This window comes from Buteo buteo, chromosome 8 (assembly GCF_964188355.1).
Source record: "Buteo buteo chromosome 8, bButBut1.hap1.1, whole genome shotgun sequence".
NCBI classification, from domain to species: domain Eukaryota; kingdom Metazoa; phylum Chordata; class Aves; order Accipitriformes; family Accipitridae; genus Buteo; species Buteo buteo.
The window spans coordinates 39,925,319-39,952,427 of NC_134178.1; the positions used below are offsets into that span (position 1 = coordinate 39,925,319).

At 42.9% G+C, this 27,109-nt stretch overlaps 2 protein-coding genes across 5 annotated transcripts; one reads left to right on the top strand and one right to left on the bottom strand.

The window, feature by feature from the left end:
- Positions 1-20: 20 nt before the first annotated feature.
- GPR161 (G protein-coupled receptor 161) lies at positions 21-14,258 on the bottom strand. 4 transcript variants are annotated; one of them, XM_075034296.1, is made up of 7 exons: positions 14,100-14,258; positions 12,037-12,125; positions 10,553-11,170; positions 9,293-10,017; positions 7,662-7,766; positions 4,824-4,943; positions 21-2,829 (listed from the first exon to the last, which is right to left on the bottom strand). In XM_075034296.1, the coding sequence occupies exons 3-7, from the start codon at positions 10,990-10,992 to the stop codon at positions 2,582-2,584; spliced, it is 1,638 nt and encodes a 545-aa protein (XP_074890397.1). In that variant the 5' UTR covers positions 10,993-11,170; positions 12,037-12,125; positions 14,100-14,258; the 3' UTR covers positions 21-2,581. The 4 variants fall into 4 exon arrangements, with proteins under 4 accessions (XP_074890397.1, XP_074890398.1, XP_074890399.1 ...); XM_075034297.1 differs by lacking the exon at positions 14,100-14,258 and adding an exon at positions 12,709-12,769; XM_075034298.1 differs by lacking the exon at positions 14,100-14,258 and having other exon boundaries at positions 10,553-10,964; positions 11,062-11,170; positions 12,037-12,667.
- A 98-nt stretch (positions 14,259-14,356) lies between these two features.
- Positions 14,357-24,841, top strand: TIPRL (TOR signaling pathway regulator). The gene is made up of 7 exons (XM_075034300.1): positions 14,357-14,583; positions 17,551-17,730; positions 18,576-18,675; positions 19,841-19,972; positions 20,385-20,480; positions 21,248-21,310; positions 23,569-24,841. The coding sequence occupies exons 1-7, from the start codon at positions 14,483-14,485 to the stop codon at positions 23,716-23,718; spliced, it is 822 nt and encodes a 273-aa protein (XP_074890401.1). The 5' UTR covers positions 14,357-14,482; the 3' UTR covers positions 23,719-24,841.
- The last annotated feature ends 2,268 nt before the right edge of the window (positions 24,842-27,109 follow it).

A 27,109-nucleotide genomic window follows, 5' to 3' on the forward strand; every position in this document is an offset into this window, starting at 1 on the left:
CTGCCAGGAGCATCCCTTCACTTCAATCTACTTTTAATGTAAAATATTTAAAAATCAAGTTGAAATAACAGGAGTGGTAAACAAACGCCATGCACCATTGGAAGCTGGAAAGAAGGTTTTCTTTCTTTTGTATTTAAGACGGGGAATACAACTTTACAAAATGTGTGCATCTCTTAATTACTGCTTTTGTTAATGACAATTCAAAGTGAGATAATGACTCTGGTAATAACAATTACGGAAAGGCTATAATGCATGTACAAAAATATTAACAACATTTACACTAAGCAACAGATTAGTGAAAGTAACACTGACAGCCAAATTCAGTCATGGTGTAAACTGATACAACTCCACTGGCCTGCCTGAAGGCCAAGTTTGGCTCAGTATCTGTGTGAAAAATGCGCTTTTTACACAATACTAACAATTCTGTGCTTTCACACGTGCCTTGGAACTTCTCCTCCTCAATATACACCACTTTGGGCTAGCACTGACTTAACCACAATGCATATGTCCTTATGTGTGCCCTTTTCACATTCAGCAACAACTTTGCTCACCTTGTTTTGAAACAGGAATATGAAATAAAAGGGATACAGGTAAAATACTTCAAGCCATCTGAGGCAAGTGTATACCTTAAGGAGTGCCGAGTACTATGAGGAACGGTGATTGTAATGATAATGACAGCAATAATGACCTCAGTGCAGGGCATTTCCTGGCAATTACTGGGATTTTAAATTTAATTTTATTTTTTTTCAGTGAGTGCCCACAGGTGCCAATTTATCTAACACACGAGAAGAAAAAAACCACAGGAGTAAGGACCTCACTATTGGTAGTCGTTTCATTCCTGCATTATGCAAAAAGCCATCTTACTGGTGCTTAAGTGTTCTTGCTTTAACAGCCTGTTCTTATCAGCAAACCATGTACTGAATTTTAAGCATGCAGTTACAGCTTACATGGGAATGCAATGGGATTCAGACTAGTTCATGAAGTCAAGCTGCTTTGTCCAGAGATGGACATAAGCTTGTGCTGAAATATATTTCTGAGTTAGGAACACAGAGAAATGGGATATCTAAATACAGTACTGGACTGAGGCTCTGCCCCAAAAACACTTTGCTTCTGTGCCTCCAAGTAAGTCGCACACAGCCATAATTTAACAAGTGTACACGCAGATTTTGCCCAGATGGAAACATCCTGCTCCTGATTTCCAAACAACCTGCAGTAAAAACTCATACAAACCACTTCTGGGGAAAGGTGGAGGCACGGGGGAGCAGACACAGAGTTGCAGACACAATTGCAAATCCCGCAAATTATCCTGCTCACTTATGTCTCCCTCTCTTCAAAATAAGAAGTAAGGCAGGGCTGTAACCCCCCCAAAGTAAGAAAGTGGCCAGCCCAGGAAGGCACAGAAAGGTTCCTCAAGCCGGGCATGCTCGCACGATCCACCTTATCCCTCTTCTCGTAACAAACCTTTCCACCTTTGCAGCTTGTTTGATTGCCAGCAGCTTGACTGTTGCCAAGTTCCCCTTCTTTGGCAAGCAGGGCTGATCAACCCTCTCACAAAGGCCTAACAAGGTAATGTCTGTACAGTGCTTAAGAACACGCAAAGTGCAATGTAAGTGCCAAATGTTCTTATTTTAGAGATTAATGAATCAATACTCCAAGAAATATACGCACTGAGGTAACTATAGCTTAAATACTACATTCCCTCACGATTAAAAAAAAATCCAACCTCATAGAACTTTTCTCTCTAGAAAAGATGAATCCTGAATATGAAGTGGTAATACCTTATTTATATTCCGTCAAGTTTACCACAGCCATAGAGTGCCCTTTTAGTAAAAGCAAAACCAGGGAAGTGAACTGAAGTTCTCAGAGAAACTACGAACTCTGCATTGATGATGTCCTCATATACCATCTCTGTGGTATTTCCAGCACAGGTCTGCTCCCCACCCATTACATGTAGAGAAGCTGATGTCTCATAACACAGAAGCAATGCACAATCCAGTTTCAGATCTAGCATTCTGATGGCCAGAAATATCCGCTAGCAAGGGTAAGTAGGACCATAATCTGCATGAGCTCTCTGAAAAGTTCAGGTTTTGCCCTTAGTGAAGTCCATGCTCCTCATTTGGGTGTCTGTGATAGTAAGGCTCTATGTAGTATCCAATCCACAAGCTCCTATTAGAGCACTCTAGCTATCAAGTATAAACTGATTATCCTGGTGGTCAGAAAATGATCAATGCAATAACAAATTAAACACTTCACATACTTTTTCATTCCTGTATTGGCTTTGGCCAATAATGGACCCAAGATTCAACAGACTAATGTAATCTGGTCGATGAAACCAAACCCTGCATTCCTGTGCACTGTGTGCTAGATTTAAGACATGGCACAAAAGAGTCAATAGCACCCTAAACAGTAAATGAATACTGCTGTAAAATGCTGATGTAAGTACCAGAATTCAGCTGGTTTTCAAGTGTTGAAAAAACACTGAAAACATCCCGACAAGGTATCCTGCTTCTGTTGAAACACTGACAGCTGTAGTAGGTCCCGCCTAGTGGTTTCATTCTGTTTTCTTACTCCAGTGCTCCTGTCAAATATTCCCTTCATCGATGCTCTGCAACTTAAGTCTTTGGCTAGCATGGGGCCTGGTACCACGCCGTGTGTTCATACTGCTTCCTGGCAGAGTCCGCACAGGGAACAGAGCTCCTGGTAAAGCATCTTCCCCAAACAAGCTGATTTTCACATCAGCTTCAATAGCTCTTGCTAAACTGGATGCATAACTGTCCAGAGATTTATGGACTTCGGCTTTTACATGAAGAACAGAATTCTTTGCAGCTTCTGGGGAAAAAAAAAAAAAAAAAGGCAAAGCAACATATCAGAAAATTAATAAGTGATCAGCATGGCTGTGCAAATGCTTGAAGGCTAATACTGATCCTTTTGTAAAGGTATGACCATGCCCTCTGCAAAATAACTACCCTACAGAGCGCTTTTACCAATGATACCCAGGGTTCCTAAACCATTCGATAAACATAAAGCTTCAGAGTGACCTCGATAGGGCAAGCAGAGAAAGATTACCTCCAATTCAAGTGAAAAAAATGTGATCTGATGAAGCAAACTGCTTATACACATTTAACTTTGAATTCAATGTATGTTGAATGATTTTCTGAATCTGAACCTATGCATGCAGGATTTTATTGGTCCGAATTTGTACCCAACTAAAGTCAACGGCCTGATTTCTGCTTACTACCTAGTCCCCAGGATTAGAGACAAGGGGAATTGGCTGGCATCAGGCAAGACTTCATGCAGAAGACAGGAACAGAACCCTCAATTTGTACTTCTGCTGTAAGCACGGCTTACAGCATTACAGGGATTCTCAGTGCATTTGGACCAAGATCTCGCACTTCGCTGACATGAACAGTGCAGTTTAAGAGCTATTTTATACTAAGTTTTAAGCCCAAACACCAGACACTGTGTTTATGGATTATCAGTCCCCAAATTCCAAGGGCTTCTTCCAAGTAGTGATTAAAATCAGCAGTCTGCTGTCCTTAGGCTTAAATTTGTTCCAGCCACACTGTGGGATCTACTTCCACTTCCAGTGCGGAAGTTGTAGAGCTCTCCATGCCAGTAGAGGTTGAAGACTGCAGTTGCAGACAGCAGTATGCTTCTTCCTAACCTTTTATTACCTTGGATACACCTGCTCTTCAGTGTTGATGTAGGTGCTTTTGTAGCATCTATATACCTCTCTACCCACCATGTCGAGCAACACAGGTGTTTGTCCTAAATGTAGTTCTTCAGTGTGGCTGCTGAAATAATTTAAAGTCTGAGAGAGCCTGAAAACCCCGAGACATACCAGGGAGAATTGCTAAACCTGTGGGGAGCTTTTACACTAAGACCTCCCTCTTTCACTGAACTGCACAAAAAATTAGATGCCTGCCCCTACGTAATCACTCAGAAAGATAATGGGAAACGTATAATGTATTTGTCCAAGGAAATAATCAGTTCATGCTGGGAAGAGGGTAAAAGTGAATTTTGCCAAGATGTTTGAAGAGTAAATTCCAGAGAAAGTGTCTTCTCTGAATTTCAGAATCATAAAAATCAGTCAGGTTTTATTACTTGATTCTTAAAGACATTCTGCTCATTTTTTTACTGTCCACATTTATTGTTTAGTAAATTCAGTTGTTATTATCAAGTCTTCTAGTTCATATTATCGTAACTATCAGCTTAAATTAAATTAACTTTGCCATATTTTACAGATGACCACAGCAACACTTTGCTAACACAGAATCAAGTGAGTTGACTGAAAAAGTGCATGTGGTTCATCTATTTTCACCCATATCTGCTGAGAAACATACTAAGTGAAGTAAAAGTTAAGTAAAAAAAGTAAATGAAACAAAATGAAATTATATTCAGAGCATTAAAGTCTGAAATGGAAGCATTTCAACATGCAAATGACAAATTTGAGAGGAGACAGCAAATGAGAAATACTGGAATAATGGAATCAAAGCATGAGGGCAAGAAAATGTATTCCCTGAGAAACACAAACTAGACAACAGCCACCAGATGAGTGGAGTTGCAGAGAGGATACTGCTGTGCAACATAAATGACATGTACGCAGGGAATCCCAGCTTCTAACTCTTGTCCTTGTCTGTTGCTACTCGAGAAGTGGAAGAAAGACCTGATCTTACCTTCTGTTGTACCTGCATGAATGATCAGGTCTGTCAATGTGAACAGTGGTCAGATACATTTTAAGGCAATTCTGAAGGTCCTGGGAGGCTGCCTGAGCAGGCAATATAGTTGGTTCTGACCATTTCCATGCTTACCACTAAACCCACCTTTAATTTGCTCTACTTCATCTTCAAACGTCACCGAACTCCTCCTTCGAGGAGGACAGATGCAGTGTGGGGCAAGAGGGCCATCTGAGCTATAATCTTCAAGAAGCATTGTATCTGTTCCTGAAACAAAGCAGAGTTCTCAAGCAAAACAAAATAACACTGGGATACAATATTTAAGTGGTGACAAAAACTTTTCAGTTTAGAGCAGTTCCTTCAAAAGATGTCTAAACCCAGCTTTTGAGTAAATTTCAGCTCAAATTAAACACTGCACATAAAAAGAATGAGGTCACAGTTTTCATTTGAAGGATTTGAAAATCTTTTCTCATTAGCCATCTAAAACCTCCAGCAGCTCCGAAATGCTCAGCTGCAGAGCTTATAATGTCAATAGGACAGCAGACAAAGGTGAAACCTTACCTTTAGTAAATAAAGGGTAAAGTTGAGGGCAATTTCCCCCATTTCCTGATGAAGACAAGAGGCTAACAATGGCTACCTGAGAGGCAGATGACCATAGCTGCCAAATGTCATGCTTGTAATCAGACCTGGATGGAAATCTGAACTGGAGAGTTTTTCTGTTCAATTTAGTTTGTCTCAAATAACCTATTTTGACTTTCTTGAAATGTATTTTAATGGGGAAAAATCCTTTGCTGGTTGGGAATTGTTTTTGTCTGATGAGTCTTTTTTGCAGTTTAGGAGTCTCTTTTATTTCACCTCCCTGCATTTGCTTTGCACCTTTCCAATATAAAAGAGTTTACAAGCAGAAGGAAATTCATCTTGGCATCTCTGCAATGCTTTCACACAAAGAGCAAGACTGTAGCCTAGACCTCCCTTGCAATGCTGGTCCCTGCCGTGTAAGAGAGAAGCAGAGCAAGCATTTTGGGGAGACACTAGGACAGTGCTGAGTGAGCAGTCCTCAGGGAAGCTGCTGTTGGAAGACACAGCTTGCACACATTCGATGTGTGACGCTTTACTATCAGTCCATTTACTCCTGTGATGTGACAACAGGCCTAGGACAAAGAGCCTTCACAGGTTTTATAACTCCTCCAGGCAGTGGCTTCACATCCCTCTTCACCCACTTGACTGATTTTGACCCCCCAATTTATTCTTTTCACAATAAGGACATGTTCCACCACCCATTTTACAGAAAGACATCACTGTGGGTGTACCTCTAGACAACATACTGCTCCACAGGTCTAGTCTTTGCTGACAATTCATTGTGATATAGCAAAGTGATAAACTTTTTAAGGTGAAACTTGTGTGTTACATCATACATCTCCCTCCAGCATACAAGAAAGAGAATGAGCTGCTGCCCTAATACACAGTCCCAAATAAGCTAACAACCTTCTGTGCTGTTCTGTGGATCAGCTGGGTTTGAGGCTGTCTACTGAAAACAGTAGACTCTTACTGATCTCTAAGGGTACTGGATCCTCCTCAGAAACGTAGTGTGCAATGGAAGGGTGACACTAGGAAAAAAGAGATACTTTCTTCCATGAAGCAGAATTTTAGCACATTTTTTCAAATGCACTAGTTTGGTGCATTTTTTTTTTCAGATGATGCCAGTGAAGAGACTAGCTTCTTATTCTTACAGGGTGGACCTTCATCCTTGGACTAATTGATCTTAAGGCAGCACTTGTAGCAATTAGGACTCAGGTCTCATTTCATATTTTGTGTACAGCTGGCACCACTCAGATTTTTTTTTTCCTCTCATACTATTTCACCTGTTTTTCACAACATGAAAAGCCCAGCTTCTGTTTGCCAGGGCAGAGAAAGACACGACTGTATCGCAGGACACAGGATCATGTACAGCAGCAGGCAGCATTGAGCAGGGACTATGACTTCTTTATGCTCTTTAGTTCCTCACAGTAAAGGCATCCAGTGAAACAGTGTTTCACAGTGGATCACTGTATATCCATTCCCAGGCAATGGACTGTACCCCCTCCATAACCCAGTGGCACTTCTAACAGCATTCGGTATGTATTTAGTTTGTTAATTTCTTTAAACTGCTCAGTACCATTCCTCAAAAGATGATAACACAACATCCTCTTAACTGAGACAGGTTTACCAGGATGCTAGTCTCCTTTTACCACATACAGCTGCAGAATACCCACAACAGGCATAAAACCACCAGCGTAAAACAATGGCCAAAATAAATCCCAGCTCCATAGACTTTCTTTACAAAAGTAAGAAACAAACCTCTAACACCAAGCAAATGTTAGAAGATCACCATCTGGTGTCTCTAGAGCAGAAATACTCTAAAGTAACTGTGGTGCAGTTAAGGAGTGATAGCTGAATTAACTGCCAGAAAAATCTAGCTACAGTTCTGGACAGAAAATTACTGGCAGAACTCTTTTTCCCTTTTCCAAACCATCTTCAATTGAGAGATCTTTAGTGATGAAATCATAACCTGAAACTATCCTAAGTGTTTATGTTTACATTGCAGGATGAACGACACAAGGTCTCTTACAAACTAGGAAACAGAGAAGCACATTCTCCGCAGGACTTTGTCACTCTGTTCCTCGTGGATACAGGGAAAGTCCCTGAAGAATGATAGAAACTAAAGGAGAAGGGCACAAAAGCAGTCAGTCCTGTTCCCAGGGCACATTACTAAGGGAGGGTCATCATTCCTTCAAGTAAACAGTATTTTACAAGTAAATATATTGAGAGCAAGGAAGGCAAAAGGCAACTGCAGCAGTTTTGTTGTAGCAGCTGGAACAGATGCTTCATGTCATCCATCCACCAAGAGACATCTGTATGTGTAAATACAGACTATCCCAGAGAGTTCTGCCAAGTTACAAGTGCAATCTTCTGCCCAAGAAAAGACAGCAAGAGACTTTTAGTTACCTGAATCCTGTGAGCAGCTGAAACCTGTGTCTCCTGTGCTGCTGCTGTTTCCTAATGGTCGCCCACCTGCCATGAGGGCAGTGAGATGAGGAGAGAGTCCCAAATCTGCAAGAGAGTTTTGTTCTTCTTACACAATGAATGATTAAGGGGTCTGTAATAGAAAAACCCTCTTCCAGTAATACCCACTCTACTGCCTTATTTATTATTCTATGTATAAAACTTACCCAGCTGATCCCGAGTGCACAGCATCTGGACTTCCAGTCCTAGAAATCCAGTCAGCAGCTTTCAGGTATCCTTGGAGTCTTTCCATATAGCAAGTCTCCTTCCTACCTGCACCATCTCCCCCTACTCTTTTTGCAATTGCATGGTTTTTATCAGCCAGACAGGCTGAACACAGAGCATACACACTCAAGAGAGATGGGGATATTTGCCAGACACCTTCTAGACAGAGAATAACCTGGCAGCCAGCAGCAGCTGTGACAGGCCATTAGTGTGGCAGGAAGCTCATGAGCAAGGCTGGGGCACCGATATGCCTGGCTTCTTTCAAATCCCCAAAACAAGAAGGGAGGAGATTCTAGGATTCTTACAAAGGTGCTGTCTTTGGATCCCACTTCAAGATTTTGTTGTGGGTTTGGTTGCGGTTTTTTCTCCCCTCCCTATCAGCCTTCAGCTAATACACCTGATAAATTTCAAGCTGTTGGCTTCCTATCGCTTGGAAAGAGAAAAAAAACTTTCCTGTCTTTTCTCTCCCACCTCAGTTCTCAATGTATTCACCCATAGCATCTGCTGGATACAGATTTGCCAAAGCTCCTGCAGCTTGTGACGTGCCTGCAGCTGCAGAACTCTTTCATTTAGATGGGAGTCTCTCCCAGTGATCCCAGGTTGAAGAAGAGATAACAGATGCCTTCCTGCTCTCCCTTTCCTTCTGCATTTTAGATCTTCCTTCCCAATTAAATAACTTCAGTTCCTGCCTCTGCATTAAATATCTCAAGGGACCCAATGAAGATGTCCTATTTTTGGAAGCTTCTGAACAGGACCAGGAAAATGATCAAAAATCAGAATTTTGTTGAATTGCTACTTTAAAAAAAAAACAAACTCTGAGCAACTGAAGCTTCCAGCCTGCAACTTGTGGAGACATCAAATAGTTTACTCTTTTACATGGTTCTACTTTGTTCGTGATCTTTTCTTCACAACCATTAAGCCTATGAACTGAATTTACAGAAATAGTAACACCAGTGTAACTTCAGTGGATCTCAAAGAGTTGTAGCATAAAGCCAGGAATCAAAGAAGTGCTGTAAAATGTACTATTACTAGTGCTCAAATCTGGGTAACACAAAACAGTAGACATGTGAAAGGAAATGCTTGAGAGAGAAGAAAAGAAATTATTTTTATTAACCTCATCACTATGTCTTCTCTGGCAGAGAAAATTTTACTAGAGTAGCAGAAAGAGGTTAACTCCCACAAAAAAAATTTCTCCTTTCAAGTGTCTATGATAACCTGAACAGAAGATTAAAACCTCCAGAAACATCCCTCTCTGCTTAGAGCCCTGAAACATGCCAAGCACATGCAGACATTAAGCCTTGCTCTTATTGGTATTAAGGAAGAGTGTCTTTTGCAGCCACGCATCTTACCTGTGATCCTATTGGAAATGCTGAATAATCTCGATGTCCTATGCCGCTGAACAAAGGACTCGCGATAATACCGATCCCCAAAGCACATTCCTAGTAGTTCCTTGCGCACTGTCTTGTTCCACAGTCCATAAATTAGTGGATGGCAAATGGCACTGGAAAAGGATAACCATGTAGCTAATGTCTCCAAGGCAGGAGAAATACTATTTTTTCCCCAAAGTGCCTCTGATGTAATTACTACCATGTAAGGCCCCCACGTAATCACGAAAGCACCGATGACAACCAAGATGGTTATGAAAGCTTTGCACTGGTTGGCTGAGTAGACAACCCCTTGGAAAGCGTTCCTTCGGCTGCCAGAAGAGGATGTAGAGGTGCTGGAGTTCTTCCTCCCATTCCTCTGGGAGTCCTCCTCCACAATGACAACGCTACCACAGTGGATTTTGCGGGCCTTAATCCTTGCCACACGGAATATGAATCCATAGCAGATCATCATGACCACAAAAGGCAGCAACGCACACCAGATCTGCCAAAAGGCAGTGTAACCAGCCTCTTTATGCCAGGCCGCCACACACATCCACTTGAATTGGTCAAACTCCAAAGACGACCAGCCAAAAAGGGGAGGGAGGCAGCCAATAAGGGAATGTAGCCACACATACACAAGAGCTACCACTGCTCTGTTGCCTGTTATCTTCATCGGGTAAACCATCGGGTACAGCACAGCATAGTACCTGGTGGAAAAGAAAAGAAAGAGTCAACAGGAGCACAAAAGACGTACAATAAAAAAAAGGAACATATTTTAATGATGTTGATTTCTAGTTCTCTTTTCTCCAAACCTCGAAGCAGCCTCAGGGACTCTGTTTATAAAAATAATTACACGTAAAAATACATATCCTTGCAGTCAAGATTGTAAAAAACTTAGCTGAGGGCACACATGCAGCTATTAAATCTGTCCCTACCTGTGAGTGCATGCTTAGGGTATAATCTGGAATTCTAAGTCATTATTTCTTGTTTCTCAAGTAGTATGTTATTATACCATCAATAGCTTTAAAAAACTCTAGATGCATGTCCACATTTTGCATTATTGATGACATCACTTTCTTCTGTTCTGTATCAAAATTTCACACAGGGCTGAAGGAATAATGACACTACAATGGTAAGCAGTGTTATCCACTGCAGTGTTTCTCAACTCTATGAGCAGCCAACGAGCCACTCTATGGAATGACTAGTCAATTCGTTATGATTCATTCGAAAAGAGCTGCTTACCGGTCTATAGCTATGAGTCCAAGAGTAAGCATGCTGGCTGAGCTGATCAGCATGTAGAGCAGGGCTGAGAAATTGCACCAAACAACTCCGAAGATCCATTCTCGCCTGATGGAGCTGGTGACAACGAAAGGTAGCACCAGTACAGAGAGTAGAAAGTTGGAGAGGGTCAGGCTGAACACAAACTTGTTGCTCAATGTGAGAAGGTAAGACTTCCGATATAGGGTGACGACAATCACCAAGTTGCCCAAACAGATGAAAATAGCAATGACGATTATAGCAATGGACTCAGTGACTCTGACCGCCCCGTCTTCCTGTGTGGTGAGGTTCCTCAGGCCCTTCACATTGCTGAGGGAGGAATTGCTGCTCATGGTCAGAGCGTGCAGAGCTGGAGCAGCCAAGACATGATGAGCAGCTAGAAGCAGAACAATGCTCAGAAACATTCGGTCAAGATTTCTTCAAGCTCTCTCCAAAGACTGGAGGCCCTTTTGCCTGTGTTAATTAAAATTTACCTGTAGGATGCAGGAAACCATTTTAGAAGGGAAAGTGAAGGGGCAGGAAATTGCCTATGGGTACACCAAAGAGGTCAATGACAGTGCCAAGCCTAGAACAGGGAAGAAACTGAAAGACAAAAAGAGGTGGAAGGGGGGAAACAAGGAAGAAAATTAGCACATTTTACTTTCACATTTTCTAAGGATCTTACTTGTTTCTAAGCCATACTAATCAGCTGAACATCTCACTCAGTCCCTTCACCTAGGCTGTGAAGAAACAACCAGAATGTCACTACCAGTCTTTGTTTCTCTCACTTTAAAAAAAGTAACTTACTTTTTTTTAATTCTGCCCATTTACTCTGATTGTTACCTTATATTCTGCCTATACACTATTTGCTGGTGGTCTGTGGATGCCTAGCTAGTCATACCCTGCTGACTCTTTCTTAACAGTTGCTAAGTAACATTCAAAGACTCAGGGATCATTGCATGTACTCTCCTAACATCACTTCTCCATGTTCATAATCACCTTAGCTACAGCGGTGATTCTATTTTACTGCCAAAAGACTGGGGGAACTGGCTTTCTGTACATGAGGTTCGAAAGACATTTCCTTGCATCAAGCTGCGGTCCACCCTACAGAAATGTTTGAGAACCTTTAGCCCTTGACTTCTCAGTGGTAGCATCCATCCCACTGACTCACAACCTCGTTCTGTGAAACCTCGGTATTTCTCCCAGTTCCTTAGCAGCTTTCTCCCTGCTGCCTCCAACAGGCACTCCCACCTACTTCATTCAATCCCTCACCCATCTGCAGGCCAGCATACTGAAGAAAAAGCACCACCAAAAAACTGCAAATATGCAAACCAGGAAACTAAAGAGTCCACCGATTAATATAGAGTTGATGTTAGCATTTCTTCGACATCAGGGACTCGGGGAAAATTATCTCGGCTAACTCTGTGGCTGTGCCCACCCACGGCTCCCACGCAGGCAGGAGTACTCACAGAAAGGCTTCCGTCTGCGCGGCTGCTGTGGCCTCAGGCAGCAATGTCAGGCTGGAGAGCCGCGTTTTTTCCATTTTAATCTGTGCTTCCTAAGAGCATAATTAAAGACATTACTGGGCCATGCTTTGTAAAACACAACTTAGCTCTTCTCTAGCGCAGCTGCCTGCCGACTGTTTGCAACACCGCTTCTCCCCGAGTTTCTCTCTTAGCACGCCTGCACCACCTCTGCGAGCCTTTCCAACGCTTTTTGACCGGTGCAGGTTTTGGAAAGGCGGCTACCCCCGAGGGGCCGCGGCCGCTTGCCTACGCGAACGACGCCGGGCCCATCCGCTGCTGCTCCCCGTCCCCTCAGGGCCCTGCTTGCACCCCGAGGGGAGGAAAAGGCCTCCGGGGGAGGTGGGCAGCCCGGGGCGGGGAGAGCATCCCGGGCAGCCCGGCCCGGCGTGGCGGCACGCACAAAGCCAGCGGCGTCGAGTTGGAGATACGGTGGAGGAGGCGGGGGGTCGCCATTTTGCCCCCGCGCTCCCTCCGGCAGCGAACAAAGGGCGGGGGCAGGGTCCTCCGCCCCGGGCATCATCGACACCCCCCTCCCCACACACACATACACACGCCCCGGCGGCGAGCGGGTCCCGCCGCCCCCGTCCCGTCCGCCGGTGCCGGCACCGCACTCACCGCCCGCCGCCGCCGCCAGAGCGGGAAGTTTCGGGTTACAGCACCCCGGACCCCCCCACAGCCGCCGCCGCTGCCGTCGGAGAGGCCCCGAGCCGCGGCCCGACCCTCCCCCGCCACCGCCGTGCCCCTGCCCCCTCCCCGCCGGCCCGCCCCGCCGTCTCATCCCGCCGCGCCCCCTCCCCGACCGCCATTTTCTCTGCGGCCGCCCCCCCCGGCGGGCGGGTTCCCCCCACCGCCCGGCCCCGAGTCTCGGCCTGCGGCGGCAGGGGCTTGCGGGGAGCCGACAGGACAGACCCGTCCCGGGTAGAGGGCTCGTCCGGCCGGGCCGCTCCGCTCCGGCTGAAGGGGCGGGGGGGGGCACAGCATCTACCCCGCGGCACAGCCGCCGCTCCCCGGCACCGCAGGGCTCCTCGCAGCCCTCCTTCGCCGACTAACGCAGGGATCCGGTTAGAAGAGGGGGGGGGGAATCCATTTTACACAGATCAGGTGAAGTGACGTGCCCCGGCCCACGGAGCGAGTCAGTCGCAGAGAGGGGCTGATCCCAATTTCCAGACCTCCTAGACCCCGAAACGCTATGACAAGCAACTCGGAGCAGATTTTGGGAGGAGTTCTTCCCCCCCCACCTGAAACAAGACACGGGTGAGCACAGTGTAAAGGGTCAATGATATGTCGCATCCCCAATTCCCAGCTTCCCCATAGCCTGGACGACCAGCCTGGTTTGAGTTTGCTGTGCTTCGGTTGCTCTGTGCTTTGGAAGAGACCGAGTTTTTCATGGCATGGGGAGGGTCGCATTCCCATGGCTGCTGTCCTAGCTTGCCCTGACCTGTCCAGCAGAAGGAGCCGGACCATGTGTCGTGTCCCCCTGCTAAGGGAAGCTCCTGAGGAGTCACTCTGTCCTTTCGATGACACAGAAAAGCAACAGCAGCACCCGGCCATCAGTGCTGGAATAGTAAGTTATGTGTTGTTCTCAACCACTTCTACCGATGCTTTCTACAGGACTTTAATAACCTTACCATGCTGTCCCATTTTGAGTTTTTTAAAAGGCCATTCAAGAAGCTATCCGACCAGCACGGGAGGTTCCACACGTACGTACGCACCCACATCTGTAACATCTAAACCAGCACAGGGTCTCTGTACGTTGGAGCCGGTTAATGCTTGCTGAACCACTGAGCGCGGCCAGGGAGAACGGCCCGGGGCCGCCAGGGCTTCCGAACTCCCCGTAGCCCCTCTCGCCCCTCCGTTGGCAGCACCGCCGCAGGCATCCTGCCGCCCAGCCCCCGTGGCAGAACCAGAGCCCCCCCCCTCCCCCACGCCGCCGCCCTCGGGCTGGGCTGGGCGAGGTACCACCGGGGATGCGGCTGGAGGCACGAACGCCCGCCGGGCAGACGCACCTTTTGCGCCGGCTGCTGCAGCCCGGTGCCCCGGGAACAGCGGGCTGAGGCGAGCTCGCCGGCTCTTCGCGCCCAGCTGCCCACCGCGGCACCGCCGGGCAGAGAAGGCCGGAGACACCCCCCTCCCGACGGCTCCGGGGGCGCAGAGCAGCTCGGGCCCCGCCGCCATCGTCCCCCGTCCCCGCCCCGTGCGTCACCTCCCGCCGCCGCGCGGCTTCCGGGCTGCGCGCGCAGGGGCGCGCCCACCGGAAGCGGAAGTCCCTTCAGTGGCTGCCGTTCGGGGTGTACGGGCTGCGGCGGAGAGGCGAGGCGGGGCAGGCTCCGCCGCCCCTTTCGGTCCCGGTTGTCTTCTCCTCGGCGGGGCCTTCCCCCTCGCCTCCGCCATGCACCCCGTTTTCCAGAGCAGCCGGCGCGACTTCACTTTCGGGCCGTGGAAGCTGAGCGCCGCCCGGACGCACATTATGAAGTCGGCGCAGGCCGAGAGGTGGGGCGGGCTTGGGGACGGACCGGGGCGGGGGGGGACGGACACGGACACGGACACGGACACGGACACGGGACCTGCCAGGGCGCGGGAAGGAGCCCCCGCGGGGCTGGGACCTCACTCCCTGACAGTGAGGGGTTTGGGGGCCCTTTGTCGCTTTGCGCAAGAAATAAATGACGTTCCCTGGGCGGGGGAGACGCAGTTTAGTCCAGTAGCTCGGGAGGGTTTTGTTCCCCCTCTTTCTGCGAGGGTGAGCTTGATTCTTTGGCTTGAGAAACTGGGAGGATTTGGGTTTCAGGTGGTTTCCAGAACTTCGTTTTTAATGATTGCTAATGGTTTTGGAGATCTAGACCTCTGTGAACTGACGCCTGCTAATTAGAAGCCTGTTTTTCTTAATTACTTTGTAATGGTGATTAAGGTTCTTTTAAATGTGCTCCACAGACTCGCATAAGCTATTTCATGGTAACAGCTATTTTAAGATAGTGGTTTTCATTAATAATTTATTATTTGGTCTCTCCTTGTAGTAGTAATTTCTACTGCTGTCAAACTGTTGGAGGAAATGCATCTGTGTCAGCATCAAGTTCTTAAGTCAGGTTTACTAATGTGGAACTGAACAGTTCAGCTGTGTAGTGCCATAGCTGACCTTGGTGGCAGTTGAATTTGACAGGTGCTTCTTGGTTTCAGTTTCTGGAATACATACATGGAAATCTTGTTAGTCTTGTTAAATGTATCTTTGTTCATATTGCTTTTAGCTTTTTGGAGACTAATTTGTTTGATAAAGTCCCATGTCTTGAAATGTTGTTATGCTTTTTTTCTTAATTATAGTAAACTATGTAAATGTTAGGTTTTGAAACATAACAGCTTGATACTGATTGTTTTTTTTAAAACTGGATATCTGCCTTAAAACACGTAAAAACTATGTTCCTTCCTCTATCTTTATCCAATGTTCAATGCCTAAAATAGTCTTCTCAAACTGCTTCTGACTAATGGTCCTTTAGTTTTTGCAGTAACAGGCAAGAAAATTTGAATCCTGTGATTTAGTAATTTTTCTGTAATGAGGATTCAACATCCAGCTAAGCTGTACCTGTGTCCTGCAGGGGAAGGAGGGCTATTACTAGAGTATCCCATGTTTACAGCACATTTGTGAAGACTTATTTTGTAGGATGCTACCTCTTAAAAATTAAGATCTTTATTCTTAAGATCAGGAGGATGCTAACTCTCTTCATTATCTGTAAACAAGAGAGAGACTTGAACTGCCAGTCTAGAAGCCAGATTGCCTGCTGTACTCACTTTCTGATCTATTCAGTTTCTTTAACTGTAGTTATTTTAAAATAAACAGTCACCTCTGTAATTTTCAGAAATTACTTTTATCTCTTTAGATGTCTTTGAAGGACACACAGTTTTTTAGAATGTGTTGAAAAAGGCTGAAAAGTAAAGCTGCAAGAGTCACAACACAAGCTTGACAGAACATAAAAGATTTTGTAGGGTAGGGAGGAAAAGTCCAAAATTAGTTGTTTACCTGTAGGTCTCGGTACCTAGCATGAGATCTGCGAAACAGTTCCTCTACTTCAAATTTGAAGAGTCAAGAACTATGGAGTGCTTTTAGTCAGCATCCTTTTATAATGTATTTCACTTGGCATTTTGTTTTTATTGCTTATAGTCCTCCTCAGAGGGAGGACTCCTCACACTCTTCCCCTGCTCCAGTGTGGTGTCCCTCCCACGGGAGACAGTCCTCCATGAACTCCAATGCAAGTCCTTCCCACGGGCTGCAGTCCTTCACGAACTTCTCCAGTGTGGGTCCCTTCCACGGCATGCAGTGCTTCAGTCACAGACTGCACCAGCCCGGGCTTCCCACAGGGTCACAGTCTCCTTCGGGCACATCCACCTGCTCCAGCGTGGGGTCCTCCCCAGGCTGCAGGTGGATATCTGCTCCACCGTGGACCTCCCTGGGCTGCAGGGGGACAGCCTGCCTCACCATGGTCTTCCCCATGGGGGGCAGGGGAATCTCTGCTCCGGTGCCTGGAGCACCTCCTCCCCCTCCTTCTTCACTGACCTTGGTGCCTGCAGGATTGTTTCTCTCGCATATTCTTGCTCTCTGGCTGCTGTTTCTGTTGCACAGCAACTTTTCACCCTTCTTAAATCTGTTATCCCAGAGGCGCTACCACCATTGCTGATGGGCTTGGCCTTGGCCAGCAGTGGGTCCATCTTGGAGCCGGCTGGCACTGGCTTTGTCAGACACGGGGGAAGCTTCTAGCAGCTTCTCACGGAAGCCACCCCTATAGCTCCCCCACTACCAAAACCTTGCCACGCAAACCCAATAGGATGGTTTGAGATTTTCTGCGGGGATCATGCTTATTTGGTTCATGCAGTACTTTGTTCAGTTAGGTCTGTGGCTATGGCTGTGGCTTTCATGCTTAAGGTTACAAATACCAGTATGTATTCTCTGCCAGCTTGGGAAAGTAGTAGAGCACAAGCAGTGTCTTCTGCACTTTTCACTTACTCTGCCAGGGTTGGTTTTAGTCCCTTTTTGTAGGCTTCTAAATTTGGAGGTATGGACTACTGTCTAGTGAATTTAAACTTGCTGACAATGAGTGCTTGTTCCTAAAACTTTTCAGCCACCTGCCAAAGTAGTTCATGGATCATCCAGGAATTTGCTACAACAGGTTGAAATCTGCTGCTTCATGCATATCAGATTATTTTTGCTTCCTCATGTATGAGACTTTCGTATGAGCCTGATGGAGAAGGAATGTTTTAGGAATACTTATGTGGTGGAAAAGTAACTTCAGATCAATCACTCTGCAATTCATGTCGAATGATTAAACTGGGAAAACAACAAAGTTTTGCAGAACATACTGGTAATGTCTTGTAAAATACCATGGTCTAAAGAATACTTATTCCAAAACAGGGACTGCTTTCCCTGAACTATAGCTGACTGATCTCTCTTCATGGGACTTTTATTTTTCTGTGCAGATTGGCCGATGAATTACACATGCCTTCCCTGCCAGAGATGATGTTTGGTGACAATATCCTCAGAATACAGCATGATCGTGGTTTTGGAATTGAGTTCAATGCAACAGATGCTTTAAAATGTGTCAATAATTGTCAAGGTATGATCAAAGTGGCTTGTGCAGAGGAGTGGCAAGAGAGCAGGTACAGTATTTTATCACCAGTGGGCAAGTATTGGTGTGTTGTATGTGAAACTGTCATAAAGTAGTTAAAAGAACAGACTGAACTCTTGAAGACCATGTTGCATTTGGTTCTACCATAGAAACAACATGTGATCACAGAAATCACTTAGCTTTTCTTTGCCATGATCATCCTATCTGTGAAATTGGGCCAACTGCATTTTTCAGACATGTCTTGGCTTTCTTAATATAAACTACAAGTTTAACATGGCTTAATGCTCTTTCTGTTTATTCAAACTCGAGCATTACAAGATTGTATTGTGTGGTGTTGCAAAGTGCAAAATGCTGTACGTGTTCAAAATCTTAGCTTTAGGAATATAGCGGAACCATTACCATGCATGAGAACTAATTGTACTGTATTTACAAGTATTTACAAGTATTTACCAAATTAGTTGCAGAGCACCTAGAAATAAAGCACAGAGAGAAATCAAAGCTGTTATGAAAACTAAGGCAAATAGCAGTGTTAATGATTGCTGTGTGTTATCAGCAGATTGCTTTCTGCCTACTTAAAGAAAAAATGATATTGACATAGAAATTTTTCAACAACATTGAACTAAAATCTTTATTTTGACTCATAGGACTGAGATAGTGTTAGCACAGGAATCCTGGTAACGGTTTTCTAATTTATTATGGAAACATGCTATGAAAGAAGCAGTACTGTATGATGAAGTCTTGACATCGTCATTGCAGCACAGACAGTGCTGCTGTTTTTCTTGAAGAGTGTGGGAATTGTAATACATAATCTTATGTGCGGTTGTAATTTTTTAAGAATTACTACAAAGTACGCTGTTTTCTCTTTCACTTCTTGAGGAGTGAGACTGAGCACACTAAGGAAGTTGTCAAGCCATACGATTGGACTTACACAACAGACTACAAAGGAACATTGCTGGGAGATACTGCAACGTTAAAGGTAACCATTTTCTCCTTGTTAAATGCTGATTGTATATTGTTTCAGTCAAACAAACACTTTTCTTTAAAGCTGTCATTTACCTTTCAATAGCCTTCTGTAAAATCTTTCATGTTTCATAGTTTCTGACTTCAAAGTACAGTTTGGGCTTTTCATGTCTCTCAGCATGTTATTCTAGTCAAATCATGGCTTATTTTAATAACTGGGTGGTGTTTTTTAAAGCATTTTAGGATTATATAAAAAGGTGCCATTGTGTCCCTTAGTGAGGACTTACTCAGAGAGTAAAGCACATGGGATCTTCAGCGCTTGCTGGATGCCCCTCTGAAGCCCTGAGCTCCTCGCACACAACAGAACTATCAGCTGTGAAATTCTTTAGTACTTTTACTCTGTGTTGCTTGCCTGTTTGTCTAAGCAGATGTGTAGATCTGGCTGCCTTCAATGGCTTTGTTTTTCTGCAACAGTAACTCCTCATATTTAAACTCACAGGCCCTCCCTTGTCTTTGTTTACTTTAAAATAAGACTGAAGTTCCCAGCTTCTCTTTATACAGATTGCTTGCTACTAAGCAGATAACCCATATTAATTTACTAGGGTTGCGTTAGTTATAGGTCACTTGAGTTATTCTGGAATTGAAAGTGTGGTATAGAAATAAACAATGTCTTGTTGGCCTGTAGTCTTTAGGCAGCGGAAGTGTATGAGTGTATATGGAGACCATGAGATGGAAAACATATAGGTACTTGATTTCCATGGAGAGGCTTTATTAGAATCCTGTTCAGGGTTTGTAGTGTGCTAGAGATACTAAATGCATGGAATCCTGTTTATAACCCAGAACTTCTCATTTGTATGTTAAACATTAGGCATCTTCAATGTTTTGAAATACAGAAAGTGAGCAGAATTGTTTGCAGCTGAAACCCTACTGAGCCTGTGCCCAGAGGGAAGTTTATTAAGAATTTTCCACTCTTGGTTTTTGCTTTGATTGATGTTTCCTCTTGGAAACTTTGGTTTTAATTTTAACTTCTTCTCTTAGAAATCTGGGATGTTTTAAGTTTAGTGCTCTAAAAGCTTTTTCCTTTCTAAAATGAGCAGTTGGGGTATTTAAAAGGTCAGGGCAAACTTTATGTAGTTTGGCAACAAATTAATAGGCTAACTGTTCTTAATCTTTTTCTTTAGGTTGTTCCTACAACAGAACACATAAATACAGAGAAATTGAAAGCTAGGGAACAAATTATGTTTTTTGAAGAAGTACTTCTGTTTGAAGACGAACTTCATGATCATGGAGTATCAAGTTTGAGTGTAAAAATAGTGAGTAGTGAGAGGTGTATACAAGATGCTTGGTGACTCAGTTGGCTAATACATGCAAAATGCAGTCACTTTTTGCTTGTTGTTCCTTCTGGGATTTAAGTTTAAAATGCAAAGTTCTTTATCCTTGCTTTTAGAAATACAGTCTTACTGGAAACTATGTTGTCTAGAAGTCTTTCTGTCAGTTGCTTCAGGGAACAATCTTTTCTCTCTTTCTGCATCCTGCTTAGGAATCGTTTGAGACACTGTCTGCCCTGCTGTCCAATGATAGCTGTAGCATATCAACAGCCCGATTTTTGACTTTACTACTGAAAGCTCCTCATACTATCTTTCATTGTGAATATCTGACGCAGATAAGTGCATACTTGAAGTAAAACTTTGTAATATGCTGAATGGAACATCTTTATTTTTGCAGAGAGTTATGCCTTCCAGCTTTTTTGTGCTGTTGAGGTTTTTCTTGCGAGTTGATGGGGTACTTATCAGGATGAATGATACAAGGCTTCATCATGAGGTAAACCCTTAACTTGCCATCATGAATATTTTACAGATGCTCCTTTGCCATGTTACTTTCAGAGAAGACCTGCTGATACTCCTGTAATTTAATTCTGATGTTTGGGGGCATAGAGGATACCCGAGCTGAACTTTGAAGTGTGTTTTATTGTTGTGGTGCTCAAGTAGCAACCAAGTGCTGGATGCCATGGGGCTAGGTACTGTATGAGAGCAGAGTAGGCTACCCGTCATGTGATGTAATAATTTAAATACATTTGACAGATGCTGATTAGACGAAGTACAAGAGGAAAAATGGGCAACAGTAAATGGTGTGATACTGTTCTTACCCTCGTCTCCAAGTAAATGTTATTTGGCTTGTCTAATACATGACTGCAACTTTTAACTTGCAAATAAGTGTCCATACTACATTGAGTTCTAGTATCTCATAAATAATACAGAACTTAACAGTGGTGGTTTGTTTATTTTGTCCAGCTGTATTCATACTGATGTAAGAGTTCTAGCTGAGTAAAGATTAACAAGCATAGTCAGTTGTAGATTTTATTTTTTTTTTTCATGCATGCACGCAGAAAGGTGATGTTTGGGAAGGAAAACATTGCTGAACATCTTTCTCTGTCTTCGTGAATTTGAACATGTTTCTGCTCTCAGGTGAAAATCTGTGGTCAACCAAATTCAGATGCTTACTAAATTCAATGTATTTAAAATGCTCATTTTGCACTAATACTAGATGATAATTTTGTAATTAATTTTTGCCATTTTTTTTCCCATTAGGCTGACAAGGCCTACATGTTGCGAGAATATACATCCAGAGAAAGCAAAATATCAAGTTTAAAGGTATTGCATTTTTTAAACTGTTTTTTGGGGTTTTTTTCTGTCTACTTTTGAAATTTGTTTTATGGTCAGCGTAGAAGATACTGTGTCTGTAAGTCATTTTTTGTTAGGTTTGGAATTGATATAGAGGAAAAACCTTATGCTTATGCAACATTTATTTTGGTGATTTCAGAGCAGATTTGCATTTGTAAATGCTCAGATCACATGACAAGATACAGGATTGGGTTACTTTTTCTAGTTTTGCATTAACAAGATTTAAAAATTATTTTTCATAGAACTGTTCAGCCACAAAATCAGGTAGTCCATGTCCCATGATGCTAAATTCAGGGCTGGTTGTATGTTTGCAAGTAGTATTAGGGGTTAAGATCTGTTTGGTAATAGATGCATTCAGTTTTTCTCCAATAAGTTTAACAGCCCACCTTAAAACTCCAGTAACGGCTGAAAATATTTTGTGGCACGTTTGGAGTTGCAGCTGTTGATTTTTATTCTTGACCCAACACCTGATCTTGGGTATTCTTGTTACTTTCCTTCTCCCTTGTTTTTCCTTCACTGGTAAAAAGCGGCTAACGTGTTACTAACCTTCTGAGGGTCTGAGCATTTTGGCAAAATGCTTTTCTTTTTGAGGAAAGGGGCACTGTATAATTTCTTACAACATGTGATCCCTATAAACAGGACTAAATCCAGACATGAGCTTTTTTGATAGTTTTGTGGGTTTTGAAATATAAATCAGTGATGTAGGTTTTACTTCATCTCATGTTTAAAAATTATCATCTATGTTAAATAATTCTTACTGCCTGTTGTTATAGAGAGGAAATGCATATGGCTTTTCAGTTCCCTAGATCAGCTTGCACAGGTAAAGAAAAAAAAATTCCTGCTTCACTTAGGTTTGAAATAATTGGAACAGCAGTATGATTCCTTGCGTGTTAGGGGTAGCCAAAATACAGGTTGCATTTGAATGGCCCTGGATACATTTCTTAAAGAATGTTAGAAAGTTCAAAGGTGGTTTGCTCAGTATACGTTGGTTTTTTTTCATCAAATGTCTTTGTCCTGGTTTCAGCTGGGATAGAGTTAACTGTCTTCCTAGTAGCTGGTACAGTGCTATGTTTTGAGTTCAGTATGTGAAGAATGTTGATAACACTGATGTTTTCAGTTGTTGCTCACTAGTGTTTAGACTATAGTCAAGGATTTTTCAGCTTCTCATGCCCAGCCAGGGCACCTGACCCAAACTGGCCAATGGTGTATTCCATACCATGTGACGTCCCATCTAGTTTAGGAACTGGGAAGCAGGGGCAGGGAATCGCCGCTCGGGGGCTGGCTGGGTGTTGGTCGGCGGGTGGTGAGCAATTGCCCTGCGCATCATTTGTACATTTCAATCCTTTTATTACTACTGCTGTCATTTTATTAGTGTTATCATTATCATTATTAGTTTCTTCTTTTCTGTTCTATTAAACCGTTCTTATCTCAACCCACGAGTTTTACTTCTTTTCCCGATTTTCTCCCCCATCCCACTGGATTGGGGGGGGGGGGAGTGAGCGGCTGCGTGGTGCTTAGTTGCTGACTGGGGTTAAACCATGACAGTCTTGTATGTGATGACATTAAGTTGTCTACAGGAATGTCCAGAGAAAGATATTGATTAACGTAATGAAACCACCTAATTTTTAGTGGGCATGGTTGATGTTTGGACTCGATGATCTTGAAGGTCTTTTCCAACCTAAATGATTCTATGATTTCTTCAAATATGAAATTAAAATCCAGGGAGTTTTAGTATTTCACGTAAATGTCTGTGGTAGACTTCATAAAACTAAGATACATGTTGAGGTGTATCAATTATCAATACCTAAATCTGAGCAACTCCAGTGAATATATTGCAATGGCTAGAAGACATTAACCATAGGATCCCTTGTGGCCATCCTAGTCTCATCTAGAACTAGAACCTCAAAAAGACTGTTTGTTGCATTCAAATGATAAATATATTTTTTTAAAACATTGTAGCAGGTCATGAGTGTCTCTGACTTTCTTGTGCTCTTGTAATGAGCTGCTTAAAAACATTAAATACCTTTCCTTAGCCTATTGATCCACACAAGGAGTGAAAGACTATATGTACATTTGAAGTTACAAGGTAAATTCTAATAATCATACCTGACTTCAGGTGTTTAAATCAGGTAAATTGTAGACTAATTGTCTGTAAAAGTTTGGGTTTGGAATACTTTTTTTTTTCCTCCTTTCATTCACTTGTTTCATGTAAAATTTTTGCTTCTTAGCACGTTCCACCTTCCCTGTTCACGGAACCTAACGAGATCTCTCAGTATCTACCCGTAAAGGAGACAATCTGTGAAAAACTAGAATTCCCAGAGAAGCTGGAGCCAAAAGCAGAAGCATCACTGGAAACCACATGTGTTAAGTCTAAATAAATGTGACTTTATATGGACTTGAAGTAGGCTGGAGATAATGTGATCGTGTAACCATTGCCATGGGGGGCGGTTTCACTACTAGTGGAATAAAGAATTTGGCTAATTTTTCAGTAGCCCTGAGAGAAAACATTTCAAGCAGGTTTTGCTAATGGTGTTTTTTGTTTGTTTTTTTTTTAACCTGTACCTGGAGTTAATGATAGGCTGGTCGTGAGTTATAATTTTCAATGGCATTGGAGAGAGACTCATGATTAAGAATGTGGGTTCTGTTTAGTTCACTGCTTAGGCAGTATTGTCTGGACCCTCCACCACAAACACTTCTGTGCTGCTTCAGATACTAAGAGACTAATGGAGTCATAAAACAGACATAATTTTATTTTTATTGAGAAATCATCCACAGTAAAAAAAAAAAAAATTTCCTCTGCATTTATTTTGAGCTGTCAGACCTAAACTAAACATTTTGCTTTGCTTCCCTACTATGAGCTGATAACCAACTAAGTTACTTTTTGGAGTCTCTGATCCAGATTCTAACTTAAGAATATTCATCTCATCTGAGGATAGGTTTAAGGAAGAAAAAAAAAAATTGCATTTGTTGGACACTATATAGAGAGGTAAAATTACCTTATTTGTGAGGCATTAACTCCAGAGCAGGAGAAAAGCTGGAGGTTAACACACTGGTAGGTCTCTTCACAAATACTAGTTTAATCTGATGTTAGCCAGATTTCTCTAGGCAGTTCTGGAGACTATTACTTGGGGTTGGTATGCTGCTACAGTCACGTACTATATTGGAAACGCATTGTACTGTATTGACCTTCTGTTAGATGTATTGGATGGTGCCCATGTATGATGGTTATACTGCCCTGACAGTCAAATTGCTAAATTGCAGAGTGGCTTAAGGCTGGGGAAGAGAGGGGTGTTTAGTCTCTACTCCCTAAAGGATGCTGGTATTTGCAGTTTGAGAAACAAGATCCTATATAGTCTTAAAAGGATGCTAACATGTATTCCAGATACATCATTTTGGTTTATTTTTAAAATTCTTCAAGTTCTGATAATAATAGAAATGTGATCACATGTATAGTCATGGTTTTAACTCAACACTTTGTGGATTAAACTTCAAATATTTGAATTGCTTTTGCAAATCCTAAATTATGTTAATGGTTTGGCCTAAGAATGGGGGAGCTAAACAGACTTGGCTAGGTTTACTGCTCACACTCACGTGCAAGAAGCAAATGACTGTAGCAAAAAGCAGGCCTTGTGGTTTAAGGCGATGGCAGATAAGAATGTGTACACATCCTGATGTCTTGGAGTTTTTGTTTAAAAATCTTCATGTTCTACACTGCATGGCTTAATAGAAACAACCCATCTCAAAACCTGGTACTTAACCAGGTCTTTTGAGAAATGTTTTTCACTTAGAGAAGACCCTGACATTTTCAGAAAAAAAGTCTACTGCCATCTAAGTGACTGTTTTCTTAAAAAACCCAAACACCACACTTTATTTCACTTTTGAGGCAGCCTGGTCTAATGAATTGATCATAACATTGAAAGGCAGGAACTAACTGCAGTTTTTCCTGTGTCACTGATTTACTCTAACCATGGGGAAGTCACCTCTCTGTGCCTCAGTTCCCTGTATGTAAGAATGAGAGTTAATACATGACTAATGCACTGAAAGTCTGCGAGGATTATTTTGTAATAAGTTATTAATTAGAATATTTTTTTTCCTGAATACACCTTCAGCCTTATCTTTGGAATCCTTTGGAAAGGATTACTACAAAAAATTTTATGATCCATAGGATAAAATGAGTGAAGAAATTAAACAGTCTCTTGAAAGAAATTATCAGCCAGACATGATCTGGGTGAGTGAATTTATGGCCACTTTGAAATAGAGGTGAGGTCCTCTATATTTCCCATTACAGTCCTAAATTCTGTTGGCTTTTTTTCATCTTCCTGCACTTGTTTCCTAAAGATTTTAGTGTCGGGATGAAGAACGGGCTGCAAATGAATGCAGCACGGAAGCAATCAAAATTCATTCAGTAATAGAAGATTATTTAGGTCCATTCCAGTGGTAGAAGGATATGGGGAGAGAGTCAAAAGGAAGGGAACAACAAACGGGGGTGAAGAGATATTTTGCTGGTACAAGTAAATCATGGCACTTTTACTTTAAGCATATATTATTTTACATGCCTTAAAGGCTTATAAAACCACACTTGAAAGCTGGTAGTGACTGAGAGGAGAACTGATGTAGTACTAGCATGAAAGAAACTATATCTGCATTCATTAATTAAAATTATGATTTGGGTTTGGTCAGGGATGCTAATATTAAGCCTTATTAGGCTAAAGTATAGTGGGGGGGGAGGCCGCAGAATCGACACCTAGCGTTGAAAAGGGTGCTCTGCATGTTTAGCTTATACTGTGTATTTTATCTTGTCCATCATACATACTAATTTGTGACCTGTTGATACAATTGTCTTGAATGGACTTGAATCCTGACTATATAGATATGTGATATCCATCTATTTTGGGTGCTGTGCATTTAAGTGGAACACATGTGTTGGGGCAATCACAAGAACATGTTTAGGAAGTTACAGTTACTACAAAGTAAAACTTGGAGCACTTTGTGACTCTCTTACACCACATGGATTATCAAGAAGCAGCAGTATAAGCTCACTGGTACAACTTTTCCACAGAAAAGTACCTCTTCGGATACATAATTTTAGGGGGAGGGAGTGGGGTGATTCTCCAGCTGTTTTGTGGCAAGTTTAACGTGTCAGTTTATATTCTTTCTTGTATGTCGCTAAATAAAATGTACCAAACATTTTATAGTTCTGTTTTTATCTGAGGAAAATAAACTGAAATAACTACTCGTGCTGCTGAATTTTCCATGCTAGTAAGATGTTGCATCCATATGCCTTTGCCTGTCGTCAGACTGCTCTGGCTAGTGGTGAAAGTAAGGTGAGACTTTTTCAGAACAGGGGAAGAGCCACAGTAGTTGAAGCAAAAAGAAATCTATATTACTATTTCTATGGTCTTTGCTATTGCCAAGTAATGGATTCAAAAGTGGTGGGAGGAGATAGGATACAACTAGACAAGTAAAACTGCCAGAGGGTGTGAACTCTTATTTTCTGTAGGCTGGAAAACACTAGGACAGTTTGGATGTCAGCTATCGTATGCTTGGAAGAGTAAGAAATGCCTGACTCACGGGGAAAGTGGGAGTGTTTGCTCTCTCTTAAAAAAACCAAACCAAACCTATAAATTACTATGAGGTCCTCTGTATTTCCCATTACAGTCCTAAATTCTGTTGGCTTTTTTTCATCTTCCTGCGCTTGTTTCCTAGAGATTTTAGCGTCAGGATGAAGGGGCTGCAAATGAATGCAGCACGGAAGTGATCAAAATTCAT

Bases quoted from the DNA above. Each gene is read 5' to 3' on its own strand.
- GPR161 (XM_075034296.1), bottom strand. From the start codon at position 10,992: ATGTTTCTGAGCATTGTTCTGCTTCTAGCTGCTCATCATGTCTTGGCT. The intron at 7,767-9,292 runs GTAAGATGCGTG...ACTCTCTTGCAG, and splicing joins CATTTCCAATAGGATCACAG to ATTTGGGACTCTCTCCTCAT. The intron at 4,944-7,661 runs GTAACTAAAAGT...GCTTTGTTTCAG, and splicing joins CAGCTGCTCACAGGATTCAG to GAACAGATACAATGCTTCTT.
- TIPRL (XM_075034300.1), top strand. From the start codon at position 14,483: ATGCACCCCGTTTTCCAGAGCAGCCGGCGCGACTTCACTTTCGGGCCG. The intron at 17,731-18,575 runs GTACAGTATTTT...TCACTTCTTGAG, and splicing joins GAGGAGTGGCAAGAGAGCAG to GAGTGAGACTGAGCACACTA. The intron at 18,676-19,840 runs GTAACCATTTTC...CTTTTTCTTTAG, and splicing joins GAGATACTGCAACGTTAAAG to GTTGTTCCTACAACAGAACA.